The sequence below is a fragment of the Dromiciops gliroides genome, chromosome 2, assembly GCF_019393635.1.
Source record: "Dromiciops gliroides isolate mDroGli1 chromosome 2, mDroGli1.pri, whole genome shotgun sequence".
In the NCBI taxonomy this organism is placed as follows: domain Eukaryota; kingdom Metazoa; phylum Chordata; class Mammalia; order Microbiotheria; family Microbiotheriidae; genus Dromiciops; species Dromiciops gliroides.
This window is the reverse complement of record NC_057862.1, coordinates 419,701,866-419,728,245: the sequence shown is the minus strand read 5'-3', so window position 1 is coordinate 419,728,245 and position 26,380 is coordinate 419,701,866. Positions and strand designations below refer to the sequence as shown.

Sequence of the window (26,380 nt, the reverse complement as noted above, 5' to 3'; positions counted from 1 at the left end):
TGTACTGTATACAAAATAACAGCAATAGTGGGGGATGATCTGCTGGGAAGCATGTAGTTATTTTCAGCAAGGCAATGATCCAACATAACCCTGAAGGACTTATGAAGTTTCCAGCCCATCTGCTAAGAAAGAACTGATAGTATCTGAAAACAGATGGAAACACATTAAATTTTTTTTTCTTTTCCTCTTTGACAATTTCTTAATCTGAAGTTTTGGGGTTTTTTTTGACTGTTTTCTCTCAAAACTAGCTAATATGGGAATTTTTCCATGACTACTCATGTATAACTTATTTTGAATTGCTTGAGTTCTTGTGGGTGGGGGGTGTGAATGGAGGGGGGGAGAAGAGAAGTTGGAACACAAAGTTTTAAAAAAATTGACGTTAAAATTTTGTTTTTACATATATTTTGGAAAATAAAATTCTATTATAAATTAATAGATAGATAGATAGATAGATAGATAGATAGATAGATAGATAGATAGATAGATAGATAAAGTGACATTAAAGGAAAGGACAAAAAACCCCAGCAAATATATTTTATGGATAGGAAACTTTGGTCATGGTGGAAAGTACCAGGAGTGTAGGAAGTGAGATACCTTAGTCCCTAAAACCACCAAAATGCTATTATATTCCCAAGAAGGGGACAAGTAAGTGATGAGATCTAATGTTACTGTCACATAGGGTTACACCAAACCTGCTAGCCAGACAATTGGGTTTGTGTCTGTGGACTAAGCACATAACATATATTTCACACTGCAGGCCATAGTGGTTACTCTTATATCTCAGTTGTGGCTATTAGAAGTCATGAGTGACTGTATGACCCCCTATGGCTTGCTACTTGGTTACTGTAGTTGAGACAGAACACTGCAACAAGAAGGATGTACAGGGGGCAGCTAGATGGCGAAGTGGATAGAGCACCGGCCCTGGAGTCAGGAGGACCTGAGTTCAAATACGGCCTCAGACACTTAACACTTACTAGCTGTGTGACCCTGGGGAAGTCACTTAACCCCAACTGCCTCACTAAAAAAAAAAAGGATGTACAGACACATAAGCCTACCCAAGATTGAACCATCATCAATTAATAAACAAGCATTTACTGAGCACTTACTATATGTCAATTATTAAACTAAGAGCTATGAAATTCAAAGACAAAAGCTGACCTCAAGGAACATATATTCTAAGAAGAGAGACAACAAATACACATATAAGCTTATATATAAGACACAAAGCAGTCACATGATAACCTTGTCTTATAATAGTCAGCACTTGGTTAGTCTCAAAGGAACTCAGGGGTTCCAAGAGGCAGAAGTGCAGAGGGAGAAATTCCAGGCATGAAAGGCCTGCATAAAATCCTGAAGACAGAAAATAGCATATTGTGTGTTAAGAACTAGAAGGCGGGACAGCCAGGTAGCGCAGTGGATAAAGCACCGGCCCTGGAGTCAAGAGGACCTGAGTTCAAATTCGGCCTCGGACACTTAACACTTACTAGCTGTGTGACCCTGGGCAAGTCACTTAACCCCAATTGCCTCACTAAAAAAAAAAAAAAAAGAACTAGAAGGGTAATAAGCCAAAACCACAGAACAAGTGAGATAATAAGTAAGAGTGGTGATACTGCAAGGTTACATTTGATGTGTGAGAAAATAATTATTAATCTACTTCATTATTTTTGCCTAGGGCCAGCCCTAGTTGTTTTTTTTTTTTTTTTTTTTTACAGGGCAATGGGGGTTAAGTGACTTGCCCAGGGTCACACAGCTAGTAAGTGTTAAGTGTCTAAGGCCGGATTTGAACTCAGGTCCTCCTGAATCCAGGGCCAGTGCTTTATCCACTGCGCCACCTAGCTGCCCCTGAAAATAATTATTAATAATGGATTTCTTAGAGGCAGCTAGGTGGTGCAGTGGATAAAGCACCAGACCTGGATTCAGGAGGACCTGAGTTCAAATCCAGACTCAGACACTTGACACATACTGGCTATGCGACCCTGGGCAAGTCACTTAACCCTCATTGCCTCATAAAAAAAACCAAACCCCCTCCCTCGCCAATAAATAAATAATGGATTTCTTGGGGGGTACCCAGGAACCCAGTTCTAGCCTTTCTCCTACCTCTACTTTGGAAGGTTTCAGTCAGGGAGACTTTAACTAAACTCAAGGGCCTAATTCTGTGTAGGGTCAGTCCAATACCAGTGAACTGAGGGGATTAAGCCACATCTATTTATTTGAATTTGACTTTGCCCTTCAAGGGGTCTGGTTCCCATTTGACCCTGATGTTATCACAGTAGAGCTCATTTTAATATGGACCACCCTCAAGTCATGTCAACCAATGGAAACGAATGATGCTAGTCAATTAGCTTTGATCAGTGTGTAAGAGCCACCTCTACTGATAGAGGAAAAAGCCTCAGACCATGAGGCCAGTGCCATTCTTGGCTTGCACTCTAGGCTTGGCCTACTGTCCTGTTGGAAAGCGTTCTCCTCTTAGGCCAGTATAGATAGAGACAAAATGTTGCTGGGGCGGGGGCATGGGGGGTGTGTGGGGGGTTCTGCTTGTGTTAAATGCCATGCAGTCAATACTTTAATAATATGTGATACTAATTAATAATACTTACTGCCTAAACTGATACAATAGCCATTAATATATAATTTAGTAATATTTTAGAACACCCAGCCTAGCTCCCAAATAATTTAAATAATACATGCTAGAAGTCACAGGGAACCACTGAGTTTAGAAGGGGGTGGAGGTATGGGTGACCTGGTCATATCTATGCTTTAGGAAAATCATTTTAGTGTGAAGAATGGGAACTTGATTCAAACTATTACAATAGTCTAGGTGAGAGATGATAAAGGCCTGAATTACAGTGCTGGCTATGTGAGTAGTGAATAGGACATATACAAATGATATTGTAGAGATAAAAATAAGATTTATCAATTAACTAGAATTTGGGGTAAGAAAGAGGATGACACTTTGGTGACTGGAAGGATGGTACCATCCTCATCATTAATAGGAAAAGGGAGAAGAGGACTGGGATTGGAGGAGGAAATAATTAGATGTTTTAGAGATGTTTAATTTGAGATACTTATGTTTGTTTTGTTTTGTTTTGTTTTTTGGTGGGGCAATGAGGGTTAAGTGACTTGCCCAGGGTCACACAGCTAGTAAGTGTCAAGTGTCTGAGGCTGGATTTGAACTCAGGTCCTCCTGAATCCAGGGCCAGTGTTTTATCCACTGTACCACCTAGCTGCCCCCATTTGAGATGCTTATGAGACATGCACTTTGAAATCTCCAATAGACAAGTGGTGATGCAGGACTGGAGCTCAGGAGACAGACCATGGATGAATACCTAGATTGAGGTGATTTATCCAAAGTCACAAAGGTAGCAATTGCCAGAGCTGGGATTTGAATCCAGGTCCTCTGACTATAGAGTTAGTGCTTTTTTCACTGAACTATGCTGACTCCTTATTTTTCAAAGAAGATTAATATAGGAGATAGATTTTTATCTTTCAATTCCCCAAACAATACTATAGGGAAAACATGCAACATCTTGATTCTAGCATTTAGCAAAGGGATTCATTACATTTCTAGTTACTCTCCAATCTGAAGCCTCTGGCATATACAAAAGGCAAAATTATTCTTGCTTTCCCAAATTCATGGGTTTCTGCACAGTATGAATTCTCTGATACTGAGTAAGGTGTACAGCTGGGGCAAAGATATTCCCAAATTCATAGGGTTTCTCTCCACTATGAGGTTGTTTTTTTTTTTTTTTTTTTGCTGGGCAATTGGGGTTGATTGACTTGCCCAGGGTCACACAGCTAGTAAGTGTTAAGTGTCTGAGTTTGGATTTGAACCCAGGTCTTCCTGAATCCAGGGCCGGTGCTCTATCTACTGCGCCACTTAGCTCCCCCAAAATACTATTCTTTTTTTTTTTTTGGTGGGGCAATGAGGGTTAAGTGACTTGCCCAGGGTCACACAGCTAATAAGTGTCAAGTGTCTGAGGCTGGATTTGAACTCATGTCCTCCTGAATCCAGGGCCAGTGCTTTATCCACTGTGCTACCTAGCTGCCCCCACTATGAGTTTTGTGATATGGAATAAGATAAGAAATCTGGCTGAAGGTTTTCTCATTCATTACATTTATAGGGTCTTTCTCCAGTATGAGTTATTTGATGCTTACTAAGTGATGATTGGTTACCAAAGTTTTCCCACACTGATTGCATTTATAAGGTTTTTCTCCAGTATTAATTCTCTAATGTTGAATAAAGAATGAACTGTCACTGAAGGCTTTTCCACATTCATTACAATGTAGTTTCTCTCCAGTATGAATTCTCTGATGTTGAGTAAAGTGTGAACTCTGAAGGTTTCTGCATACTCATTACATTCATAAGGCTTCTCACTGGTATGAATTCTCTGATGTTGAATAAGGAAAGACCAGTCACTAAAGGCTTTCTGACATAATGTATATACTTTTGTTAAATGCTTTCCCACGATCATGGTATATGTAGGGTATCTCTTCAGTATGAGTTCTGTGATGTTCACTAAAAGATAAAATCTGTTGTTTTTTTTTTTTTTGGTGAGGCAATTGGGGTTAAGTGACTTGCCCAATGTCTGAGGCTGGATTTGAACTCAGGTACTCCTGACTCCAGAGCCGGTGCTCTATCCACTGCGCCACCTAGCTGCCCCCTAAAAGATACAATCTGACTACAGGATTTTCCACATTCATTACATTCATAGGGGTTTTCTCCAGCATGAATTTGAAGGATGAGCCATCACTGAAAGCTTTCCCACATTCATTACATTTATAGGGCTTCTCTCAGTATGAATTTTCTGATGTTAAGTAAGGTGTGTACTTTTATTGAAGGTTTTCCCACATTTATAACATTTACAAGGTTTTATTTCACTGTTAATTCCCTGATGTTGAATAAGAGACACACTGTGGCTAAAAGCTATCCCACATTCATTACATTTATATGATTTCTCTCTAGTATGAATTTTCTGATGTTGAGTAAGAACTGAATGGTAACTAAAGACTTCCGCACATATATTATACTTGTGTTTTTTCCCTTCATTAATTTTCTGATGTTTATTTAGGTTTGAAATTTATGTGAGATTCTTTCTTTGTGTATTTTTATGGTGTCTCTCTCCCATAGGAACTTTCTGTTGTTTAAAAGAGATTAATATCAGACTTGAGCTGCTTCTACATTGATTACTCTCATGACCCTTCTTCCACAAAGCAGTTTCTCATGAGTAATTATTACTTGTCCCAAATGTCTCTTCTGGTTTCCTCACTGTTTCTCATGGTGGTTTTCACATTTCTACCATACTTTTGACTTGGAATCCTCAGAACTATCCATTAGGAATCTGTTTATTATTACTTTCTGGGGTGATCTTTCTTCAGAAACATCTTGCTTTGGAGTTGACAATAAATGATATAGAAGTTCAGAGAAAGGACAGATCTTAGCTACAGTGGTTAAAAAGTCTCCATGAGGGGCAGCTAGGTGGCGCAGTGGATAGAGCACCGGCCCTGGAGTCAGGAGTACCTGAGTTCAAATACGGCCTCAGACACTTAACACTTACTAGCTGTGTGACCCTGGGCAAGTCACTTAACCCCAATTGCCTCACTAAAAAAACAAACAAACAAACAAAAAAACCCCAAAAAACAAAACAAAACAAACAAACAAAAAAAAGTCTCCATGGAGGGGCAGCTAGATGGCACAGTGGATAAAGCACCAGCCCTGTAGTCAGGAGGCCTTGAGTTCAAATCCAACCTCAGACACTTGACACGTACTACCTGTGTGACCCTGGGCAAGTCACTTAACCCTCATTGCTCTGCCAAAAACAAAACAAAATAAAATGGCTCCATGGATGAGATGAAAAGAAACATTTTAATCATAAGGATTTGAGTAGCATGATAAAAATAGAATTGCATACAAATGCATATAAAATGAGTGCAGGATGAATGCAGATGAAAGATGAACATGTAAGGTTGCAATTACAATAATTTAGACATGAGATGATGAGGGTCTGGACTACATGCTGACATGGAATATAAAATAAGGAGCAAATATAAGAGATTATTGTGATATATCAACAGGATTAGTAAGCGATTTAAAGTTTCATTGCCCAGGAAACTAGAAAAACAGTAGTACCACTGATAGTGTTAAACTTGTATTTCTATCCTTCTGCTGAAGTGCCTGGGAATGTGGTCTAATGGAAAGAACACTGGAGAAAGAAGACAAATGATTCATTTGTATTGTATTCTGGATTCTTACCAGCAAAACCTTAAAAGCAGGAGTAGTTTCAGAAAGGTATAGTGACTGTTGAACCTTGAAAGCACAATGATGTCACCGATAACACTTACCTTGAATAGTGCTAGCCATATCCACACTCCAAAGCAGTGTCTCAAAGTGAAGAGACTTTCTTTCCATGATCATTCCATATGCAGTAGAATTTATGCTCCTTGAGGGCAGAGACTGTGTTATTTCTGTCTTTGAATTCCCAGAGCTCAGGACAATGCCTAGCACATAAAAAGCACTTAATTGCTTGTTCAGTTGAATTCTTGCCCTCACAGAAATCTTCTTCTCTCTAGAACATCCTGTATCCCTGACTACTGTGAGAATCAGGGTGCCACCCCCTGCTGAGAAAGACATTGTGAGGACCGGGGCACCATCCCCTGATGAGAAGCATGTGACTAGCATTCCTGAAGTTGCCTGGCATCCAGAAGTTGCCTCTATTCATAGAACCACCTGTAAGTCATGTCAATCAATGCTACCAGCCAATTAGCTTGGAGCCATGTGTGGGGACTGGCCCTCTTCTGGTCCTGCAGGAAGCTTCCACTGGAACAGACTGAGAAATGCTCTTTGATTTGGAAAGGAGCTGGTGGTGGCAGAAAAAGGAGGAAGGTAGCCAGGTTTCCTAACTCGTGGAAATTCACTCTTTGGTAGTGTGGATAGCTAGGTGAAGGTGGCTTGCTTTCTCTCTCTCTTTGCTAACCCCTAATATACTTTAATAAATGCTTAAAAGCCTAAATTGTTGCTCAATTTATAAGTAAACCTTAGCTAATTCTCCCCCCAAACTGGGGCAGCAGGTGAGGGCACACACATTAGATTTTAAACATCACACTACCCTCTTTAAAGCCAATTTTTCCTTCCCTCTCATCTCCCAATATATTGGATCAGTTCAATTCTACAGAGACTTAAGTACCTACTATGTGCACAGAATTGTTTTAGTTGCTAGAGATTTAAAACACAAAACAATCACTCTCTTCAAGGAGCTTACGTGAGGGGGGAAGGGGAGAAATAGACATATATGTAGATAAAATATATACAAAAAACCCAGGGCTTCACTGAAAAGTAGACATAGAGTAATGTCCAAAGGGTAATGTGAATTGTTTTTGAAAAGAGACAAAGTATATTTCCAGAAAATGTAAGAGGAAAATGCAGAGAATAGGTCTTGGTTCAGATATTATACTGTGCCACTCTACTTGCAAGAATAGTGCTTTCCTATCATCTCCACAGGTATCTGCATTCAGGATCTAGCCTCTTGTTTGAGAAACTAGAAGATGGGGAAGTTGAAGTCTAAAGGGCAGCACAACAAATCTGCTTATTTTCAATTCTACAAAGTGTCCCCCCAGGGGACACTCTGCCTCCCCCAATACCTCTGTATTTCTCCCCTGAGTCCTCAAGAGTTTCTTCCATGATTGCCCTTCTTCCTGTGGTGTGAAGACCAAGTGTCTAGGAGCTAATATCTCTTCAGCTAGGATAGTCTCTCCAGGGCTTAGATGTTCATCTCCCTGTTGCGGCAGCTGGTTGGGCAGGTGTGGAAAGTGGGACTAGGTAGGACAGCAGCCTCAGTCATACTGCCTGATGGCCTGATCTCAAAGCCTTGAAGAGATCAAGAACAAAAGTGAGAAAACAGAATCAGGAATCATTCGTTAGAGGAATTGGCACAAAGTTAGTTTTAGGCAGCTGTGGATAGAACAGGTGCCTGAAGATAACAAACTTTAGTTCAAATCCAGCTTCAAACCCTTACTAGGTGTGTGACCTTAGGCAAATCACATAACCCCTCAATGCTTCTGCTTTCTCTTCTATAAATAACAACACCTACCTTCCCAGGGTTATTGTGAGAATAAAATGAGTCAGCACTTTAAAGCATCTCACAAAAGTTAAAGTGCTATGTAAATGCCACTGTGAAATATGTTAATATGAATGTATAGATCACCTGGATTTGATGGAGCTGCCTTATTATCCAAATGGATTTTATGAGACCTTGGATTAATAGGAGCAAAATGCCCTTTGCTCAAAGACTTCAAACTGAAACCAGACAGTCCCTATTTACTTTCCCCAAGAGAATAAACAAATTTAAACGGCCCTTTGAAATTCTTATTCACTATTTTCTTTCCCAAGAAAGTGAATAGATCTTATTGTTCTCCTGATAAACTATTTAGACCCCCCCTGTCTTTGATAATACTCCTCCTGTCTCCACATAATCTAACCATAGCCCCAGATTTAAGTTGAGCTGTTAAACTGATTTGTATTAACTGATTTACTTTTGTAGTATTCGCTTTGGGATGATTTGTAACATGCCAATGAAGTTATTATGTAACCTGTGAGCCAAGAAACCTTAAAAAACCGAGCTCCTTTCTGAGGAGGGAGCTCTCCAGCATGATTATGCTTATATTTCTTCTTGGAACAAATTAAATTGGTATTATGTATTTTTCTGTCTGTGATCTGGTTTATCTTGTAGGAGATATTAAATTCTCTGATCTGGTTCTTAGCAATGTTTTCTGATCTGTTTATTAATTCTGTTTGTAGGAGACAGGCAGTTTAAACTATATATTTTAATATTCAACAAATATAAATATAGGACACACTAGTCTGCACTAGTCTGGTATGCGCAGAGGAACCTGGAATCTACAGCGGTTTGTGCTTAGAGCACACCAACCCCTTCATTTATCAGGAGAGGAAAATGAGGCTTGGAAAGGTGAAGTCAGAGAGGTAATAAGTAGAGGAGCAGGATTTCACTCCTAACTCCTCGGTGTCCACACCCTTTGCTCCACCCACTGCCCTCACAGTCCTCAGTTTCACGAAAGGTCCTAAGTTCCAGCCTCAAAACCTCAAATACAAACACTTTTACCACCCCTGGCCCCCAAATCCGGACTCGGGAGCCATCCAGGGTGACGATACATTCACGCACATGCGCAGACACCGGCGCACACCAATGGGAGGGCCGCTTTGCACCAGCGGCTCGCTAGACCCCTGCACAATCTCCAGCAACCACAAGTGGGACTCGTCTCCTGTAGCTGCTATGGAGACCTAGCCGCGGAAACTTTTTTTTAGTGAGGCAATTGGGGTTAAGTGACTTGCCCAGGGTCACACAGCTAGTAAGTGTTAAGTGTCTGAGGCTGGATTTGAACTCAGGTCCTTCTGACTCCAGGGCCGGTGCTCTATTCACTGTGCCATCTAGCTTCACCCCCGAGGAAACTTCTGAGGAAAGAGGCGGGGTGGTGGATCTGGGAAGGAGGTGGAGGGAGGCCAAGAGGCTCGCGTATTCTGTGGGTCAGCCCGGGCGAATTGAGGAAATCTGCACCCACATGACTGTCAAAATCCGGAGGCGAGAGCTCTAGAAAAGAGACTCAACCTTAACTTCAGAAAATATAAAAGTTGGGGAACTCAGATGCTTATTGGAGTCATAGTTTTTGACTAGTTCTGCGCAGGTTCAGTTTTCTCCTGCTTTCGCTCTTCATTTAGAAGAGCTCTGACCGTGAGGCCGGGGTAGTGTGCCCTTTACCTTGTCTGCTTGGTCTAAGACCTATTCCTATTATGCTGCTCCCTCCAGGGTTGACAGAAATGGATGACTGCTAGGATAGGGGCAGTGAGGAAGAAGGGACAAATCAAAGATGACCCCACGGTGGTGAACATGAGAGACCAGGGAATGATACTATTGTCAAAAAATAGTGGAGGGGAAGGTTTGGGAGAAAACATTGGCCTGGGGCATATGGAGTTTGAAATCACCATGAGACATCCCTAGAAACATAGTATTGTAGAATTTAGCGCTGACAGTGATTTTTTGAAATCACTAAAATCCAACTTCCTCATTTTACATATAAGGAAACTAAGTTTTGGAGAGGTATTTAGACAGCAAATAATGAATTGCTCCTGAATTCACCAGACAGCAGTTGGTTCTCACATCACTGCAGAAGTCTCTGAGCCATGCTGCTCTTGGGGATCACTTTGGACAGTGAATAGTCACTAGCTGTTCTTTAAAGGTTGCACCTCCTCAAAAATGAAAATTAAACCAGAATGTATAAATTAAAAAAAAATTAGCCTGTTTTAGCTCACTGCAGAGATGGCTCAAAGCCTAATGCAAGGTACTTGGGGGAAAGAGGAACAAAGATACGATTAAGGCTTTCTTTCTGACCAAGAGTTCAGTGCCCTTACCAAGTCTGAGCATTGAGTGGTTTAGGTACTGCCACTGCAATCACCACCTCCATTGGGCAATAGACAATGACATTTCTTTTCTGTCATGCTCCAGGCAAACAAACCTGTCTGCAAACCTGACTTTCTGTCCTCCTAAGTTGCCCTGGGTTGAAAAAAAAATTACTGTGATTTTGTTGATTATTCTGCCCAGAATTCAGTTTGATGGGTTTTTTGTTTGTTTGGGTTTTTTTGTTTTTTGTGGGGCAATGAGGACACAGCTAGTGTCAAGTGTCTGAAGTCACATTTGAATTCAGGTCCTCCTGAATCCAAGGCTTGTGCTTTATCCACTGCGCCACCTAGGTGGCCCGTTTTTGTTTTTTTTTTTTTAAAGATTGTTTAGAAGAGTGGGTTAGAAGAGCTTGGAAAAATTGTTCACTTTATTCTGCCATCTTGGCTCTGCCCCTCCTCTATTTTCTTTTTTTTTTTGGTCATACTTGCCAATCTGATGCACATTGGGTAGCACCCCAGAGATGTTTTATTTTCTGTTTCTTTTTATTAGTGCTTTGAAAGTTTTTCATATAGATGTTGGTAGCATGGATTTCTTTCTTTGAAAATTGACTGGCTTTATCCATTGACCATTTAAAAAACCTGGCTCTTAGCTCTACTTTTAACAGAGACACGATATGATTCCTTCTCTTCTGGGAGGGAAATTTCCCTTCTAATTTTAACTACAAAGATTTTGTTTGGGTAGAAACTCCTTAGTTTTATATAATCAAAATCGTTCATCTTATTTTCTGAGATTCCCTTCCTTGTGTGTTCAGAACTCTTTCCCTATCCATAGCTGAGGGACATTTCTTTCCTTACTCCTCAAATTTATTGTTATGGGCCCCTGGGTATCTCAGAAGTTTTCTGGGATAAATCAAAAGAACCTTCTCCTTGAGAAACTAAACCAAAGGACAGACACACCTAAAGAGATAAATAAGTAGCTTTGGATCCGGATTGAATTAGCTCCAGGACCACCACCCTTCATTCCAGTCTCCCCCACCCCTGGGGAGATAAGATTAGGTGTGGCTGCTGCCTTTGTGGCTTGAGAGAGGAATTCCTAAGAACCCCTACCCTAAACCCCCCATCTATTTTCCCCATAACATTTATGATATAAACTTTTATATCTAGGTCATTTGTGCCTTTGGAACTTCTCTTGGTATGTGGTGAAATGTTAGTCTAAATCTAATTTCTGCCACTGAATTTTCACAGAAGTTTTTGTCAAATAGCAGTTCCTTAACCCTACTAGTTGAGTCTTTGGATTTACTATCACTGTGCCCCTGTTCACTTGCATCTGTAATTGGGTGCCTATTATGTTCCACTGATCGTTTTAATGAGTAATAAACTTGATGACTTTATAGCATAGTTTCAGATCTGGTATTACAAGGCCCCTTTCTTTCCTATTTCTTTTTATTATTGCCTTTGAAATTCTTTACCTTTTGTTCCTCCAGATGTCAATTTCCCCCTAGGCCTATAACATAACCCTTGGAGAGTTTGGTATAGTATTAAATAAATGTTAATTGCATTAATTTTTACCTAAGAGGTAACAGTCATTCTAGAATTGACATTAAGCTTGAACAATAGCTCCAATTTTTTTCCCCTGTAGTGTTTTGTAGTTAAGATTCATGTGTTTTGATTGGTAGACTCCCAAGTAGCTTATGTAATCTATTCTGAAAAAAAATTTTTAAAAAGGTCTTCTGGATATATTTTGTTGGTAATTTACAAAAAACCATGGAGTCATGTGGGCTAATTTTATATCCTATTTTGCTAAAGTCGTTTCAATTTTTAGTTGAATATCTAGTATTCTTTAGGTAGACTACCAACACCACCCCGGCCTCCCCCTCCAATTTTGTTTCATCTGCAAGTACATTTATACCAACCTACTCCAGTTTTTTTGTTTGTTTTCCTCTTTCAGTTCTATCCTTAAGTGCCCCTTGGATGCCTTTGATTACTTGGGCCTCTCGCCAAGCATTTTTAAACTTCTTTATCCTAATGCTTGTTTTGAATTGATGCTACTCATAATCTTCCATTAGCCTTTTCTCAAGAATTTAAATAGTCAATTGGTATTCTAAGCCAGTGTTACTCTGGTTACCATAGTTCTCTGCTTAGCAAGTCAAGTTTTTGCTGACAAATGTTTTCAGGCTCTTTTGGTCTTCTAATAATAACATTTAATTGGATTGATTAGTTAAATATCTATATTAAATTACACAATTGGGATTTCTTTTCCTCCATCACATTTTTTGGACATAAAACTGTGCAGGTTTAATAGTATTATATATTCCTTCCTTTAGTTTTGTATTAATTTTCATCTTTGCTCTAATAATCCAATAGTCTGAGTATAGACAGATCATTTAGAAATGACTCCCACATCAATATATCACTTCTTGTGTAAACAGAAATTCAATTCATAAAAAAATGTTTAGTACTCATCAGATCTATTTCTTTTAGATTTGTTTTCTCAAAATATCCTTAATACATAGATATGAGACTTTAGTTCAATGTCTTTGACTTCTTTACTGCTATACCCTGTGTCAACATTTTTTTTTTTTTGGCCATCCTTATCTCTATCCATATGTTGATATATCAAAGTATATTTTTATTTAGAGACAAGGATTCCTAACCTTGGGTCCATGAACTAAAATATGTGTAAATTACATATACCATATGTAATGTAGTATAATTGTATGTGTCTTATGCACTTAAAAACAATGTTCTTTGGCCTAAGTAGGGTTCATCTGACAACCAAAGGGGTCCATGACACATACACACATCTACCTATATTTCTTCTCTACCTTTTTATCCTAATAGATGTTGGTGCATAATGGTCTTCTGGCACTTACCATGAACACTACTATATGAAATGACCAAATATTTCAGGAAACATCTTGTTAGCTTTGGGAATACAGTAAAAGCAATTCTGCATCAATTTAATTGTCTCTCCAAGGAAAACTTGAAAATCATCTTTTTATTTCACTCAAACTTTTTATATTGAGAATGTCAACAATAGAATTCCATTCCTTATGTAGTTATGTCTGCTCATTAGTCATTATAGAAGTACCTCACATTTGGGGTGCCAATGGCTGTTAAATTTTATTGATGGCTTAAAAATCGTGATTTTTTTGTACCCTCTTTCCCCTTTTTCCATACTCTACAACCATCACTACAGAAATACAAGAACATCAAACAGGACTACAAGTCATTTTGCATTTTTGTTTCATGAGTTGCCATGGCCAGATAATTCATCACCAAGTAGCCAATCTATTAGCGATAGCTATTGCATGCTTAGCTAGGCTAGCCCTTTTGAAAGCATGGTTGCTGTGACAGCTCTTTGTTAAAACTTAAATTCAATTTATCCTGCCATTTAAAACTTCCTATTTGTTGTTAATATCATCCAAAGGGAATGAAATCTATCTTGTTCTGCCATATCTATTTCCACTACTAAAATTAATTAACCAAGCTAAATTCCTGAGTATATTGAAGAGATGGCATATATATATATGTCCTTTCACACCATCTTTTCAGTGTTTTGTATTTGCTGAGATGGGCATACATGTTTGGAAAGAAAGAATATGCAAGAATATGTTATTTTTGAAAGAGAACTACTTAGTCATACTAGACTAGCTAGGTAGTAGATATTATCAAACTTTAAATAAAGGTTCCTGTGCCTAGCTTAGCCCTTGATTTCTTTAAATCTGGATATTTCCTAAGAAATCAATTCCTTCATAGTTTACAGAAGAGAATGAAGTCTATTATTCAAGAAAGCTACCAGTTAATTTGAGTTTCACCAGTATGAGTACAGTGACTCAAGCTCACTCATTTGTTTACGATTTGCAGTTCATTGTCAGCCAACAAAGCATGCCTTCTAATTGCTAGCAGACTTTAGTGACCCACTTATCTCTTAAATAATAACTTGGCTAAAAAAATTAATTGTCCCTACCTCAAATGAAAGAGATTATAAAAGAATTATCACATAAAATTCAAGTTTTTCCTTTCACCTCAAAAGAGGGATAATTTGATCCAATATTCAATTCACTCCCCCGATTCACAACTTTCTTTACCATTTGTTAGTGTGTTATATCATTATTTATATACAGCTTAGCTTGGCTTTGTAAAGATCTACCATACATAATTCCTTAAAGAAAATCTGTTACATCTATGAAAAGTTCAGCATCAATTCTTCTGTCAGGAATGTAGCTTCCAATTATAAGTATGCATATATCAACAAAAAATTTGGCTTATTATTTTTGTTTATATCAGTTTTTCAATTCACACGAAAATTGTATCTGTTCATTTCCATTGTTCTAAAGGGTTCCTATTAAGTTAGATTGTTTCCTTTAAGGAATGAGGTTTAGTTGTTTTAATAGTTTTCTTTATAAAGCCTCAAGTAAATGTTTTTCATTTTTCTCTGTAGAATAGCACACATCCCACTCAGGTGGGAAAGTTTGCAGTTTCTGGGTAGTAGTCAAAATGTTTAAGGGAGAGAGAAATAGCAAAAAGGACTTTTGCCTTTCAACTCCAGATGAAATTACAGAAACTAAAAGCAGTTTTCCTGTTTTTCACATGGTTATTCTCCACTGTGAAGTTTCTGATGTCTGATGTAGGCTGCCCTGTAACTGAAAGTTTTCCCACATTCAATACATTCATGGGATTTCTTTCTAGTACTTCTCTGATGTTGGGTAAGGTATGAAATTTGACTGGAAGTTTTCCCAGATTCATAGGATTTCTCTCTATTATGTATTCTTTCATGTCGAGTAAGGCATGTTCTATAGGCAAAGGCTTTCCCACATTCAATGCATTTGTAGGGTTTCACTTTAGAATGGATTCTCTGATGTTGCACAAGATTTTCTTCCAGCCTATAAGTCTTTTCACATTTATCACATTTATAAGGTCTCTCTCCAGTATGAAGTTTCTGATGTCTTTTGAGGAATGGAGTCCCACTGAAGGCTTTCCCACATTCATTACATTTATAGGGTCTCTCTCCAGTATGCCTTCTGTAATGCTGCTTAAATTGTGTCCGGCCAGTAAAAGCTCTTCCACAGACATTACATTTATAGGGTCTCTCTCCAGTATGGATTCTCCGATGTTGGTTAAGGGATGATCTCTGTTTGAAGGCCTTCCCACATTCTTTACAGACATAGGGATTCTCTCCAGTATGAATTCTTTGATGTCCAGTGAGGAATGAAATTCGACTGAAGGCTTTTCCACATTCATTACATTTATGGGGTTTTTCTCCAGTATGTATTTTCTGATGTTGATTGAGGATTGAACGCAATCTGAATGTTCTCCCACATTCATTACATTTATAGGGTTTTTCTCCAGTATGGATTCTCTGGTGTAGAGTAAGATATACATATAGCCTGAAAGTTAGTCCACATTCATAACACTTATAAGGTCTCTCTCCAGTATGAATTCTCTGATGTTGAACAAGGGATGATGGGTGACGGAAAGTTTTCTTACACTCACTACACGTATAGGGATCACCTCTAATATGAACTTTCCGATGTTGAGTAAGGTGTGCATTCTGGTTGAAGGTCTTCCCACATTCATTACATTGATAGGGTTTCTCTCCAGTATGAATTCTCTGATGTAATTTAAGGTGTGCAGTTCTGTTAAAGGCTTTCCCACATTCATTACATTTATGAGGTTTCTCTCCAGTACAAATGTTCTGATTTTGAACATGGTGGGTCTGCTGTAAAAATGATTTCTCACAGTCATTAAGTTCAGAGTATTTCTTCTCTGTACAAATTTTTTGATGTTTAATTAGACGTGAAATATGTTTGAAATTCTTTTCACATATATCACATTTATGGTATCTCTCTCCTGTAAGAATAAGGAATGAATTCAGATTAAAGCATTTTCAAATTCTAATTACATTCAGTGCTCTTCTTCCCACTGCATATTTTCTCATGGGTTAATGCCATTGGCCTCAAATTTCTCTCTCATATGCTCTACCTGCTCCCTACCTGGTCATCACATTATCAAGTTTCTCCTAATTTAGAATACCAGAGACCAACCTTGGTGATTACACATATGCTCAACCTAAGCAAATAATTCCTAAAAACAGAGCTATCCAAAAATAGAATGGGCCACTTCAGAATAAGTCACTGGAGGTCTTTAAGATGTTGAATGAGTGTTTGTTAGGGATGTTATAAATGAGACACATGCTTCAGGAAGGGTCTGAACAAGATGACCACTGAGGTACTATCCAGCTCTTAAGATTCCACAAGTATATTTTATACAGGGTGGGCCAAAAGTCATTAATATTTAATAACTCCTTTATTTTTTGTTTTTAATTTACAATACCAAAGCATCATATACAACATATACAGGAAATGAATCTACATTATGTGTGAAAAATAAAACCTTGTAAATGGTGAAAAATAAAGAAAAAAACATTTCCAAAAAGTTATTAAAAAATTAGACCCCATCATGACTTTTGGCCCACCCTGTATATAGTATTCTAAGGCATTTTCCTTACAGTGTTAGGGGCAGATTCAAGGGTGGAACAATGAACTCTAAAACCTCCATTTAAGGAGGCAACTCAGCTCAAAACATTTCCTCATTTCTCATCTGGCTATATTACTTTAGCACTCTTCTTACTTTTCCACCATGCCCTCATGTTAGGTACTTTTCCTACATATGCCCTCCCTGATTTCAGCTTCCTTTAGTGTGTTGTCTTCCCCCATGGGGAAAGATGAGGCTGTCTTCCTTTTTAAAAATTTGTATCCCTAGCACTTAGCACAATGTCTGGCACATAGTAGGTGCTTAATAAATGTTTGACTGATTGAGATGGACAGTGAAATTATTCTTTCCTGCCATTTTCCTTCTTACAAATGAGGAAAGTGAGGTTCAAATAGGTTAAAGTGCACTGACCATAGCACATGGCTAGAAGAGGTTGAATTAGTAGCAAAATCAGATTGGAAAGATTACATGAATATGAAACGAGGCAATTCATATAGCCCTTTGGAAGAGGAATTTTGTAGCAAAAGGAAAGGATTAAAAGAAATGACAAGAACCAATAAATAAGGAGAAACTGAAGATGAGAGGAAATAATCAGAAGATCAAGGTCCTTAGAAAAACAGTAAAGGATAAAGCCCAGAATATAGGGAAGGAATTAGATTTAGAAGGAAGGGACACTTCAGAAACTGGAGAGATACACTGAAAGACAAAGGGAAAACATTTAAGCGAAAGATGATAGTGGTTTACAAATATCTGGAAGACGTTTTTGTGGAAGGGGGTCTTAGTCTTATTCTGCTTTACTCCAAAAAGGGGGAAATTAGGATCAGTTCAACATAAGAAAAAAACCATCCAACAAAGTTGTCCAAAAATGAAGATATGCTACTTCACAAATGAATTAAGTATGATATCAATGTTCAATATTCAATAAATCAATATTCAAACAATGGCTGAATAGTTATCTGCTAAGTATTTAGAGAAGGAATTCTTTTATGTGTGGCAAACTGAACTAGATAACATCTAAGATCCTTTCCAATTCTAAGAGACTGCAATTAAAGTATATGAGAACACATAGCATATAAGTTTGTATCTTTAATAGAAGTGGGGAGCTCTAAGAGTTACCCAGTTAATACTTACAAGATACTACTCCCCTCACGAAGATTAGTGATTTCTTTTATACCTAATTTTCACTCACTCACCTGGACAGATGACTCTTGGGATTTCTCTCTTCACCATCCAGGGCTCTTTTCCTTGTTCCAACAAGAAGATCACCTCTGGTTTAGAAACCTGAGTCCCTACTCACAGGGAAAAGACAGAGAACTTGGATATTTTGTCATAGGACATAGAACTCTCCCAGATGAAATCCCAATGATTATTCTTTAGGACCTCTGAAGGATGAAAATAAACTGTAGCATCAGGGAATCAATGAAGCTCCCCATTTTAACTATAATATATAGCATTTTTCACATGAGAATGGACAGTAGGAATAACTTGTCTTTGAGATTACAAGGTGTTAGGAATTTCAGGTCTCTAAAGTTCAGGCTCAACTCAAACATTTCATATGGTCCCATTACTTTTTTAAAACTGAGAAAAAAGGATATTACAAGTCACACAAGAATGTTTTTTTGCCTTACCTAGTGAGATTATATTCTTATAGTTTTCCAACATCACATCCTTGTAGAGGTCTCTTTGAGCAACATCTAATTCCTCCCATTCCTCCCAGGTGAAGTCCACAGATACATCCTTGAATGTCACCAATTCCTGAAATGGCCAAATACAGTTATTCAACCTGAGATCATTTCGCCCCCTACTCCTGAACACTGGGGGAAGTTGGAAGCATCACAGGATGTAAGTAAGATTCACAGGAAATAGTTCTGATTATGTTTAGAATTCTGAATCTTCCATATCAAGTAGTCATTTATCAGTACTTTGTGTATAGTATTGTACAAGATTATGGCACACCAAAACAAAACAAAACAAAAACCCACACCAAAGCAAAGTATGTAGTTCCTCCCCTTAAGGAACACAGAGTCTTACAAATGAAGAAAATTTAGAAACATGGCATAATTTTAAAGAGTATGGGCAAGTGCTTAAAAATTAAAAATGAATACAGAAAAGAGACTGCAGTTGATTGATGTAGTATAAAACTTCACAGAAGAATCCTATGTCTTTAGAGTCTAAATTAGTTTAAGGTCATAATTCCAAAGTCCTAGCTACTGTACAAATTGTCTTTATGTAGCTGACAGCTAGTAGTTCAGCCTATATTTAAACTCTCTTGATGATGGGATAATTCACTACAGAAGGCAGCCCATTCCAATTATTAAGTTGTGATTAAAAAAATTTTTTTTTCTTCCATTGAAACCTATAACCTATGCCTACTATTCATCCAAATTCTATCTTTTGGTACCCCCACAGAATAATTTGTTATCTAGTTTTGCAATATCCCTCTTAAAAAGGATATGTGAAACTCAACACTTTATTTGACAAGTGGTCTAATCAGGGCAGAGTAAAGTAGACCTATCACTTCTTCCACTAATGTAAAATAAGAATGCATTCGTTTTTTGGATGCCATGCCACTGGTACATCTATATTATGCTTAGTCATGTAAAATTTTAGACAACTGAGTTTGCTGTTATGCCTATTTTCTTGTGATGCTACTTGGTTGGATAGCTAATTTTTTGAACCTCTATGAATAATTATACAATTGTTCCCATTTAATTTCTTCTTGCTTTTGGTCTAGCATTTGAGCCTGTCAAATTTTGTGACTCTTGATGCCATGGTACAGTAGAAAGTACACTGATTTTGAGAAGACTTAAGTTTGAATTTCTGCTCTATTTACTATGACTTTGAGTGACTCACTTCCCCTTTCTGGGCTTCAGTTTCCTTAGGTTTAAAATGAAAAGACTGGACTAGATAATCTTCAAGCTCTCCTTTCAGTTCTAAATCCTATGATCTAATGTTATCTGCTTTATTCTCACTGTATAATCTGATATTTAATGTTTCATCTTTTTTTTGGGGGGGGGGAGGCTGGGCAGTGAGGGTTAAGTGACTTGCCCAGGGTCACACAGCTAGTAACTGTCAAGTGTCTGAGGCCAGATTTGAACTCAGGTCCTCCTGAATCCAGGACCGGTGCTTTATCCACTGCGCCACTTAGCTGCCCCCTAATCTGATATTTAATAAGCAGGTTTACCATGTTTTAAACCGACTTTTTAGGGATAGAATCCTCTAGTGTATGACTAAAAAGTTGCCACAAAGTTCATTGTGAAAGAAATCTATGAAAATGAAAATATACTGAAAACACTTAACAAAAAGAAGATAACATTTGGATATAAAAATCCTAACGCCAGTGAAACAAACCAAATTAAGATGAATGTGATCAAGATTTTAACTGATGTACTTCTAACTGGTTGGATTTTGATTTGGGTAAATTTAATTGCTTAGGTATTAAGAATCATCAAAAAAACCATAGAGAACTGGGATGAACAATGTAATATAATACTATCACTCTGTTTTTAACTACATATTTCCTAGATGTTGGTGATATGAGGGTCTATGGATTCAAGAAAGGAGGATAATGTAGAGTTAAACTGGTTCACAGAGTCGAGATAGGGAAAAGAAGAGAGTAGTTAATGCAGGGGTGATGGCTTGGGAGAGAACAGAGGGGTCAAGAGACTGAAGGGCATGGTTTGGATGAAAAACAAGTTTTGGTTACTCAGGGAAGGAAGAGGGAGAAGTGGAAAGAAAGTAGATTATGGTCCAATATGGGATTTCAGAATTTTTAAACGTGGAGGTGGTGTATTTGTGGGTGATAAACAAGATCAAAGGTATGCCTAAAAGGTGGGGAGGAGAACTGTAAGTTGTTTTCAAGTATTTGATTGTCATATGGTACAAAGACTAAATTTGCTTTGAGAGTCACAAAAGGAAGAGCTAGGAAAAATGAGAGGGAGCTGTGGATTTGATACCAAACATAAAAACAAAAAAACAAAAAAAACCCCCCAAAAACCAACTAAAAAAACTGTCCAGAAGTGGAATAGGCTGTGTATTAGGATTTATCTGGTTCGCCTTCAAAGGTCTTCCAGCAGAGATTTTATGATTATGGGTTGGAGGATATTGTAAAGGTGATTATCATTCAGGTAGTAATTAGACTTGACCTCTGAGGGCCCTCCTTCCTTTCAACTGAGAAAATGTAATCAATTGTGAATCCTGTTTTATATCAAAACCCTAAAAACTTGGGTCCTTTTAAGCAGTGACACTTTAGTGCAAAAGCAAGCGATAAACTAAATAAGTACCATCATGTCTGTTTTATTGTATAAGACTGTAAAATAAACTATGCATTAAACTATTATTGGGAGGAGATACCCTAGAATCTGGTTTCCTTGCCAGGGATATATAACTATCCAACTTTCAGAAAAATACTAACAAATTCTCACCTCAGGCTTCCAGGACAATTCTAGGGCAATTTTGGTAAAGTCATAATCATGGACAATGGTATATATCACTCTGATAGGAATCATAGTCACCCCATGGCACTCCAAAGACAGGATAGCATTTAGATATTTTAAAGTATAAAAACCTTTTTACAGAGGACAAGGTATTATTTACTGAGAGATAACAGGAACACTGGTCTTAGAATTGGAAGATATGGGCAAGTCCCAGCTCCAATATAATTAGGTGTGTGGCCCTAGCTAACTCACTAAACCTCATCTACAAATACAGTCTATGCTTCATCAGGTTGTGGGAAATTGTAAAATATAAAGGGCTAATTTTTTTTACTGCTGTGATTTCTATTACTATGGGACTCAACCTACACAGTCACATCAATGTTTGCCACTAAGATCACTATTATGCCATTTGTAAACCTTCAAGTTATTCTTGATTCTTCACTTTCTTTTGTCTCTTCTTCCCAAGTGGTTTCTTCTTATACACAGTTTATCATATCACTTGACTGCCTTCATTTTTTTTTTTTAAGTGAGGCAATTGGGGTTAAGTGACTTGCCCAGGGTCACACAGCTAGTAAGTGTTAAGGGTCTATAGAGCACCAGCCCTGGAGTCAGGAGTACCTGAGTTCAAATCCGGCCTCAGACACTTAACACTTACTAGCTGTGTGACCCTGGGCAAGTCACTTAACCCCAATTGCCTCACTTAAAAAAAAAAAAAGCCACCAAATGGTTTAAAAATTTTTAGCAGGATACATTCTAAACTAGCTGCTATTCAAGGCTCTCAGAAATCTGATCTTGCTCCAACATAGTCAACTTGTTCAGCATAGTCAACTTTCTAACATGACCTCTTCCACAGATATGTCCATTTCTTTCATAAGCCTATTAATGAAGTTTAGTCACCTGAGGGAAAACACTAGTTGCTACTCAGGTCCTAAGATAGGTCTTTGGGTTTTTTTTTGTTTTTTTAAGTAGAAAAGAAAAGAAAATTTCAAGTACAAAAGGAGGACAATTTTTTTTTGCTTTTTGTTTTTTTTTTTTTTGTAGGGCAATGAGGGTTAAGTGACTTGCCCAGGGTCACACAGCTAGTAAGTGTCAAGTGTCTGAGGCCGGATTTGAACTCAGGTACTCCTGAATCCAGGGCCGGTGCTTTACCACTGTGCTATCTAGCTGCCCCCAAAGGAGGACAATTTTTACTCCTTGAGACTAGAAGTGGCATTTTAGAAAGATAAATGAAATTTAAACTCACCTGGGGTCCAGCTGTCAGGAATACAGAGGACATTCCTTCCTCTTGAATGCTCCCCTTTTGGAAGGGAGAGAATCCTGAAAATGGAGAATTGGAGACAAGAAAGGAACATATGGGTGACTGTTCTGACTTATACCATCCGGATTCACCAGTCTAGAAACTTTTACATACTAGTTGGGGGAGATTGCTCTGCACTAAGAAGGAAGTCAAAGCAAGTCCCAGAACCAACCCACTCTACTGAAACTGCTCTGTCCAAGGTTACTAGAGCCCTTCTCTCAATCCATTTTCTACTTGACAACTCTCTACCACGTTCTCATCCTGGAGGCTCTTAACTTTCTTGACTTGTGTCATTGCTTTCTTGTTTCTTTTTCCTGTCTTATTAAAAGTTCCTTATTTTCCTTTGCTGGATCATCATCCATTTCTTTTTTGTTTTTTTGTCATCATCCATTTCTTACCCAAGATTCTATACTGGCCCCTCTTCTCTCTAATATACTCTATCCTCTCGTGATCTCATTCACCCCTATCTCAATTGCCTTCACTATACAGATGATAGAAGTCTCATAAAAACTGTCCTTGCCTTTAACTTTTCTACTTCTGTTATTGGCACTATCATCATCCTGGTTATCCAAGGTCCAAATTCTGGAGTCATCTTTGACTCTTTTCTCTCACCAACCTGTCAAGTTTTATTATTTCCATTTCAAAGATGTCTCTCAAATATGATGTCTTTCCATTCATAATGCAACTAACAGTCCCCCCCCCTTTAAAGATTCATATCACCTCTTTCCTAGATTACTATAATACTCATTATTTTTTGTAGGGCAATGAGGATTAAGTGACTTGTCCAGGGTCACACAGCTAGTAAGTGTCAAATATCTGAGGCCGGATTTGAACTCGGGTCCTTCTGAATCCAGGGCTGGTGCTCTATTCACTGTGCCACCTAACTGCCCCCTATAATAGACTCTCAACTGGTTTTCCTGAGTCTACTATCTCTTGCACGCCCAACCATTCTTCACAAAGCTGATAAAATAACCTAATGCAGAGAAGTGATCTGCTATTCTGCTCTAAAACTTTCAGAGACTCTCTATTAGGATAAGGATAAAGTAAAAATTCTTTAGTCTAGCATCTAAGTCAAGAGACATATAGATAAATGGAAAGGTGCTATATATTTTGTTAGAAGAGACCTAGGTTCAAATCCCAGTCCTGGCAGACTTTAGTTATTTCTTGGGAAAGGAATCAAATGTTTCTATAAAATGCTCACAATATTAGCAACCCCTAATTTGTCCCTATCATAAACTACCTCATATTGTAATTACTTGAGCATATGTCATATCCCCCTTTAGGATCATCTACTTATAGGTTATCTAGTCAAACCCTGTCATTTTTAAAGATGAGGAAAAAGCTAAGCAAGGCTAAGCAGCTTTCTTAAAATCAAAGGTAGTAAGTGGTAAAATTGAGATTTAAACCCAAGTCATTTGACGCTAAAACTTTCTTCCTATTATATCATACTGTCAATTAGATTTGCCTAATGCTAAACTATTTTTCATTTTTTCTATGCTAAGCACAAACCTTGCTTTGTGTGTAATACTTTTTACAGCCTCCTATCTGAACTCAATATATTGTGAGGTTTAAAGTACCCAAGACTTATTTTTTGCATCTTGGTAACTTCTTTATTTAATGGAAATATTCTGATTCCCCAGGCTGAAACACAAAATTCACATGCAGGTTATTTAGTTCTTTGGAGAAAACAGCTTTATAAAGAATAAAACTGTTTATATCAGAGCCTAATGCGATGAAAAGGTAACTAGATTTGATATTCCTAGATTCTAGTCCTGGTTTTGCTTTTAACAGTGAAGAGTTTTAATCAATTTACCTCTCTGAACCTATTTTTCATCCCTTTAAAATGGGAAGGAAAATGTTTGCCCAAAGGTCTCTCATCAGGAAGCAAATTAAATTACAAATGTGAAAGAATGGAGGCAGGGAAACCAATTAGAAAATAATAGTGTGTATGGGAAGAGTAGAGGACAGTAGATGGTGAAAGAGACACCAGGCTTATTTTCCATACACCTCACCTCAGGTATCCCTCTTCCTCTTTCCTATCCTAAGGAGATAACTCACCTCTCAGTCCCAAGGCATCCTTTTTCCTTTGTAATTTTAATATCTTTCCCTAAGAATTTGTGTCAGATCCTTCAGTTACTCCCTCCCACATATTTTCTGAATGCTGTGGCATTCACATTTAGTTGTGACAACCCCTGACCTTCCCAGGCAGGAGACTTAGGAACTGTTCAATAGAAGTAGGACCTTCCTCTCAGTCTCTAGGCTCAGCTCAAAGAACAGAGATCTCTTCATAAGATGGATTCTTCTTCCATCTTCATATGGAACTAAAGACCCTGGGGTAAGGTTACTCTAGTCCAGACTGGCATTCTGATACTCAGGTCTCTGTCTCCCCAGAGATAGCCCTCCCTTTGGTACCTCAGGCTGAGTCCTGATTTTCCCCAGGCTGTGTTGTGAGTAGAGACAAGAAGAATCAGCAAAAGAGAACCCAGTGGCTTCAATTCCAGAGTCCTGTAGAGATGGCAAGTGGTCCTACACATACAAATAGCACAAGATGCATTTCATTCATCGAGCATCAGGGACAGGCAACAAATTCTGGCTCTTTTCTGACAAACAAATCCCCAGGAACAACCCTTTGGGCATCTCAACTGAATCAAATCAAGTACTCCAAACTGGAGTTCAGTGCACTTATCTGATAGCCTAACGTAAACCCCCCCCCCCAAAACAACAACAACAACAAAAAACCCCAAAACCCCCCAAACACTTCCCAAAAGAAATAATTTTAAAGTTGTATATTTTACCGGGGACCAGGGGTAGGGGTTGAGGTCTGACGTTATATTAGATCAACAGAGAACCATTAGCTCCTATGAAGCATTGCTCCTTTAAAAGAGATTAAGGAAATGGGTCAGTTGCATATTTAGGGTAGATCTACATTAGTCCTTCCAACTAAATATAGAGAGAAGAAGACAGTATCTTCACTCGGGAGAGGACCGGTTCAAGTTCTTTCCCTCCTCATGCCCTCATTAGGGAGGTTCAAACGACTTGTCCCTTCGCCCACAACCCCGGGGGCCAGGCGAGGAAGCTGCCCCAGCACTCTCCGGCATATCGGATACAGTGGTTAAAACTACACTCAGTTTGGGGAGAGAGAAGACTGAAGCTCCGGGACTGCCCCATGCCGAAGGTCAGGGTTCCGCACATGCGCAAACTCCCCCCCTCCCCGCCCCATCCCCAGCCTGCGGCCGCCCGCGTTGCTGGCAGTAACATCTCCATCCCCCTCTACCTCCGCCCCTGGCTCTGGCTGCTCCAGCCACAGAGACTCAAAGGCAAATCGCCAACGTCCCTGAATACCTGGGCTTTGGGCCCTGGATCCACACAGGCCTCACACAAAAAACATGTCTTGAAGCCGACAATCCCTTTCCATGATGGCGGAAGGACTGCGCGCGCACTAAACCGGCTAAGAGGTTGCGCATGCGCGTTGACAAGCCTCGCCTTTACAATTCCTAGGACGTGCTTTAACCCGCTGCGCTTTTTCAAGGGCTCGTTTTCTATAGGTCTATCCAGAGAATCCGGCTCTCCCGCAGTGATGGGCGGGGCGGCAAAGTGCGAGGTAGAGGCTGTCTGGCTGTACTCTGAATAGAGAGGAGTGACCTGGGCCTCCGGAGGAGGTGGTGGTCTCGGGGCTTAGTTGTGAATTTAGAGGGGCAATCATTGTTGAAAGCTACTTTTTAAAGAGTACTGGGGTGACAAGGCAAA

General features: G+C 38.7%; 1 protein-coding gene across 1 annotated transcript in view; it reads right to left on the bottom strand.

Annotated features, from left to right (window-relative positions):
* Positions 1-12,669: 12,669 nt before the first annotated feature.
* LOC122743570 (zinc finger protein 184-like) overlaps positions 12,670-26,380 on the bottom strand; it is a 44,667-nt gene continuing 30,956 nt past the window's right edge. The window contains exon 8 of the mRNA XM_043988627.1: positions 12,670-16,054. Within this exon, the coding sequence (XP_043844562.1) occupies positions 15,003-16,054 (1,052 nt within the window). The 3' untranslated portion in view covers positions 12,670-15,002. The remainder of the gene's footprint in view (positions 16,055-26,380) is intronic.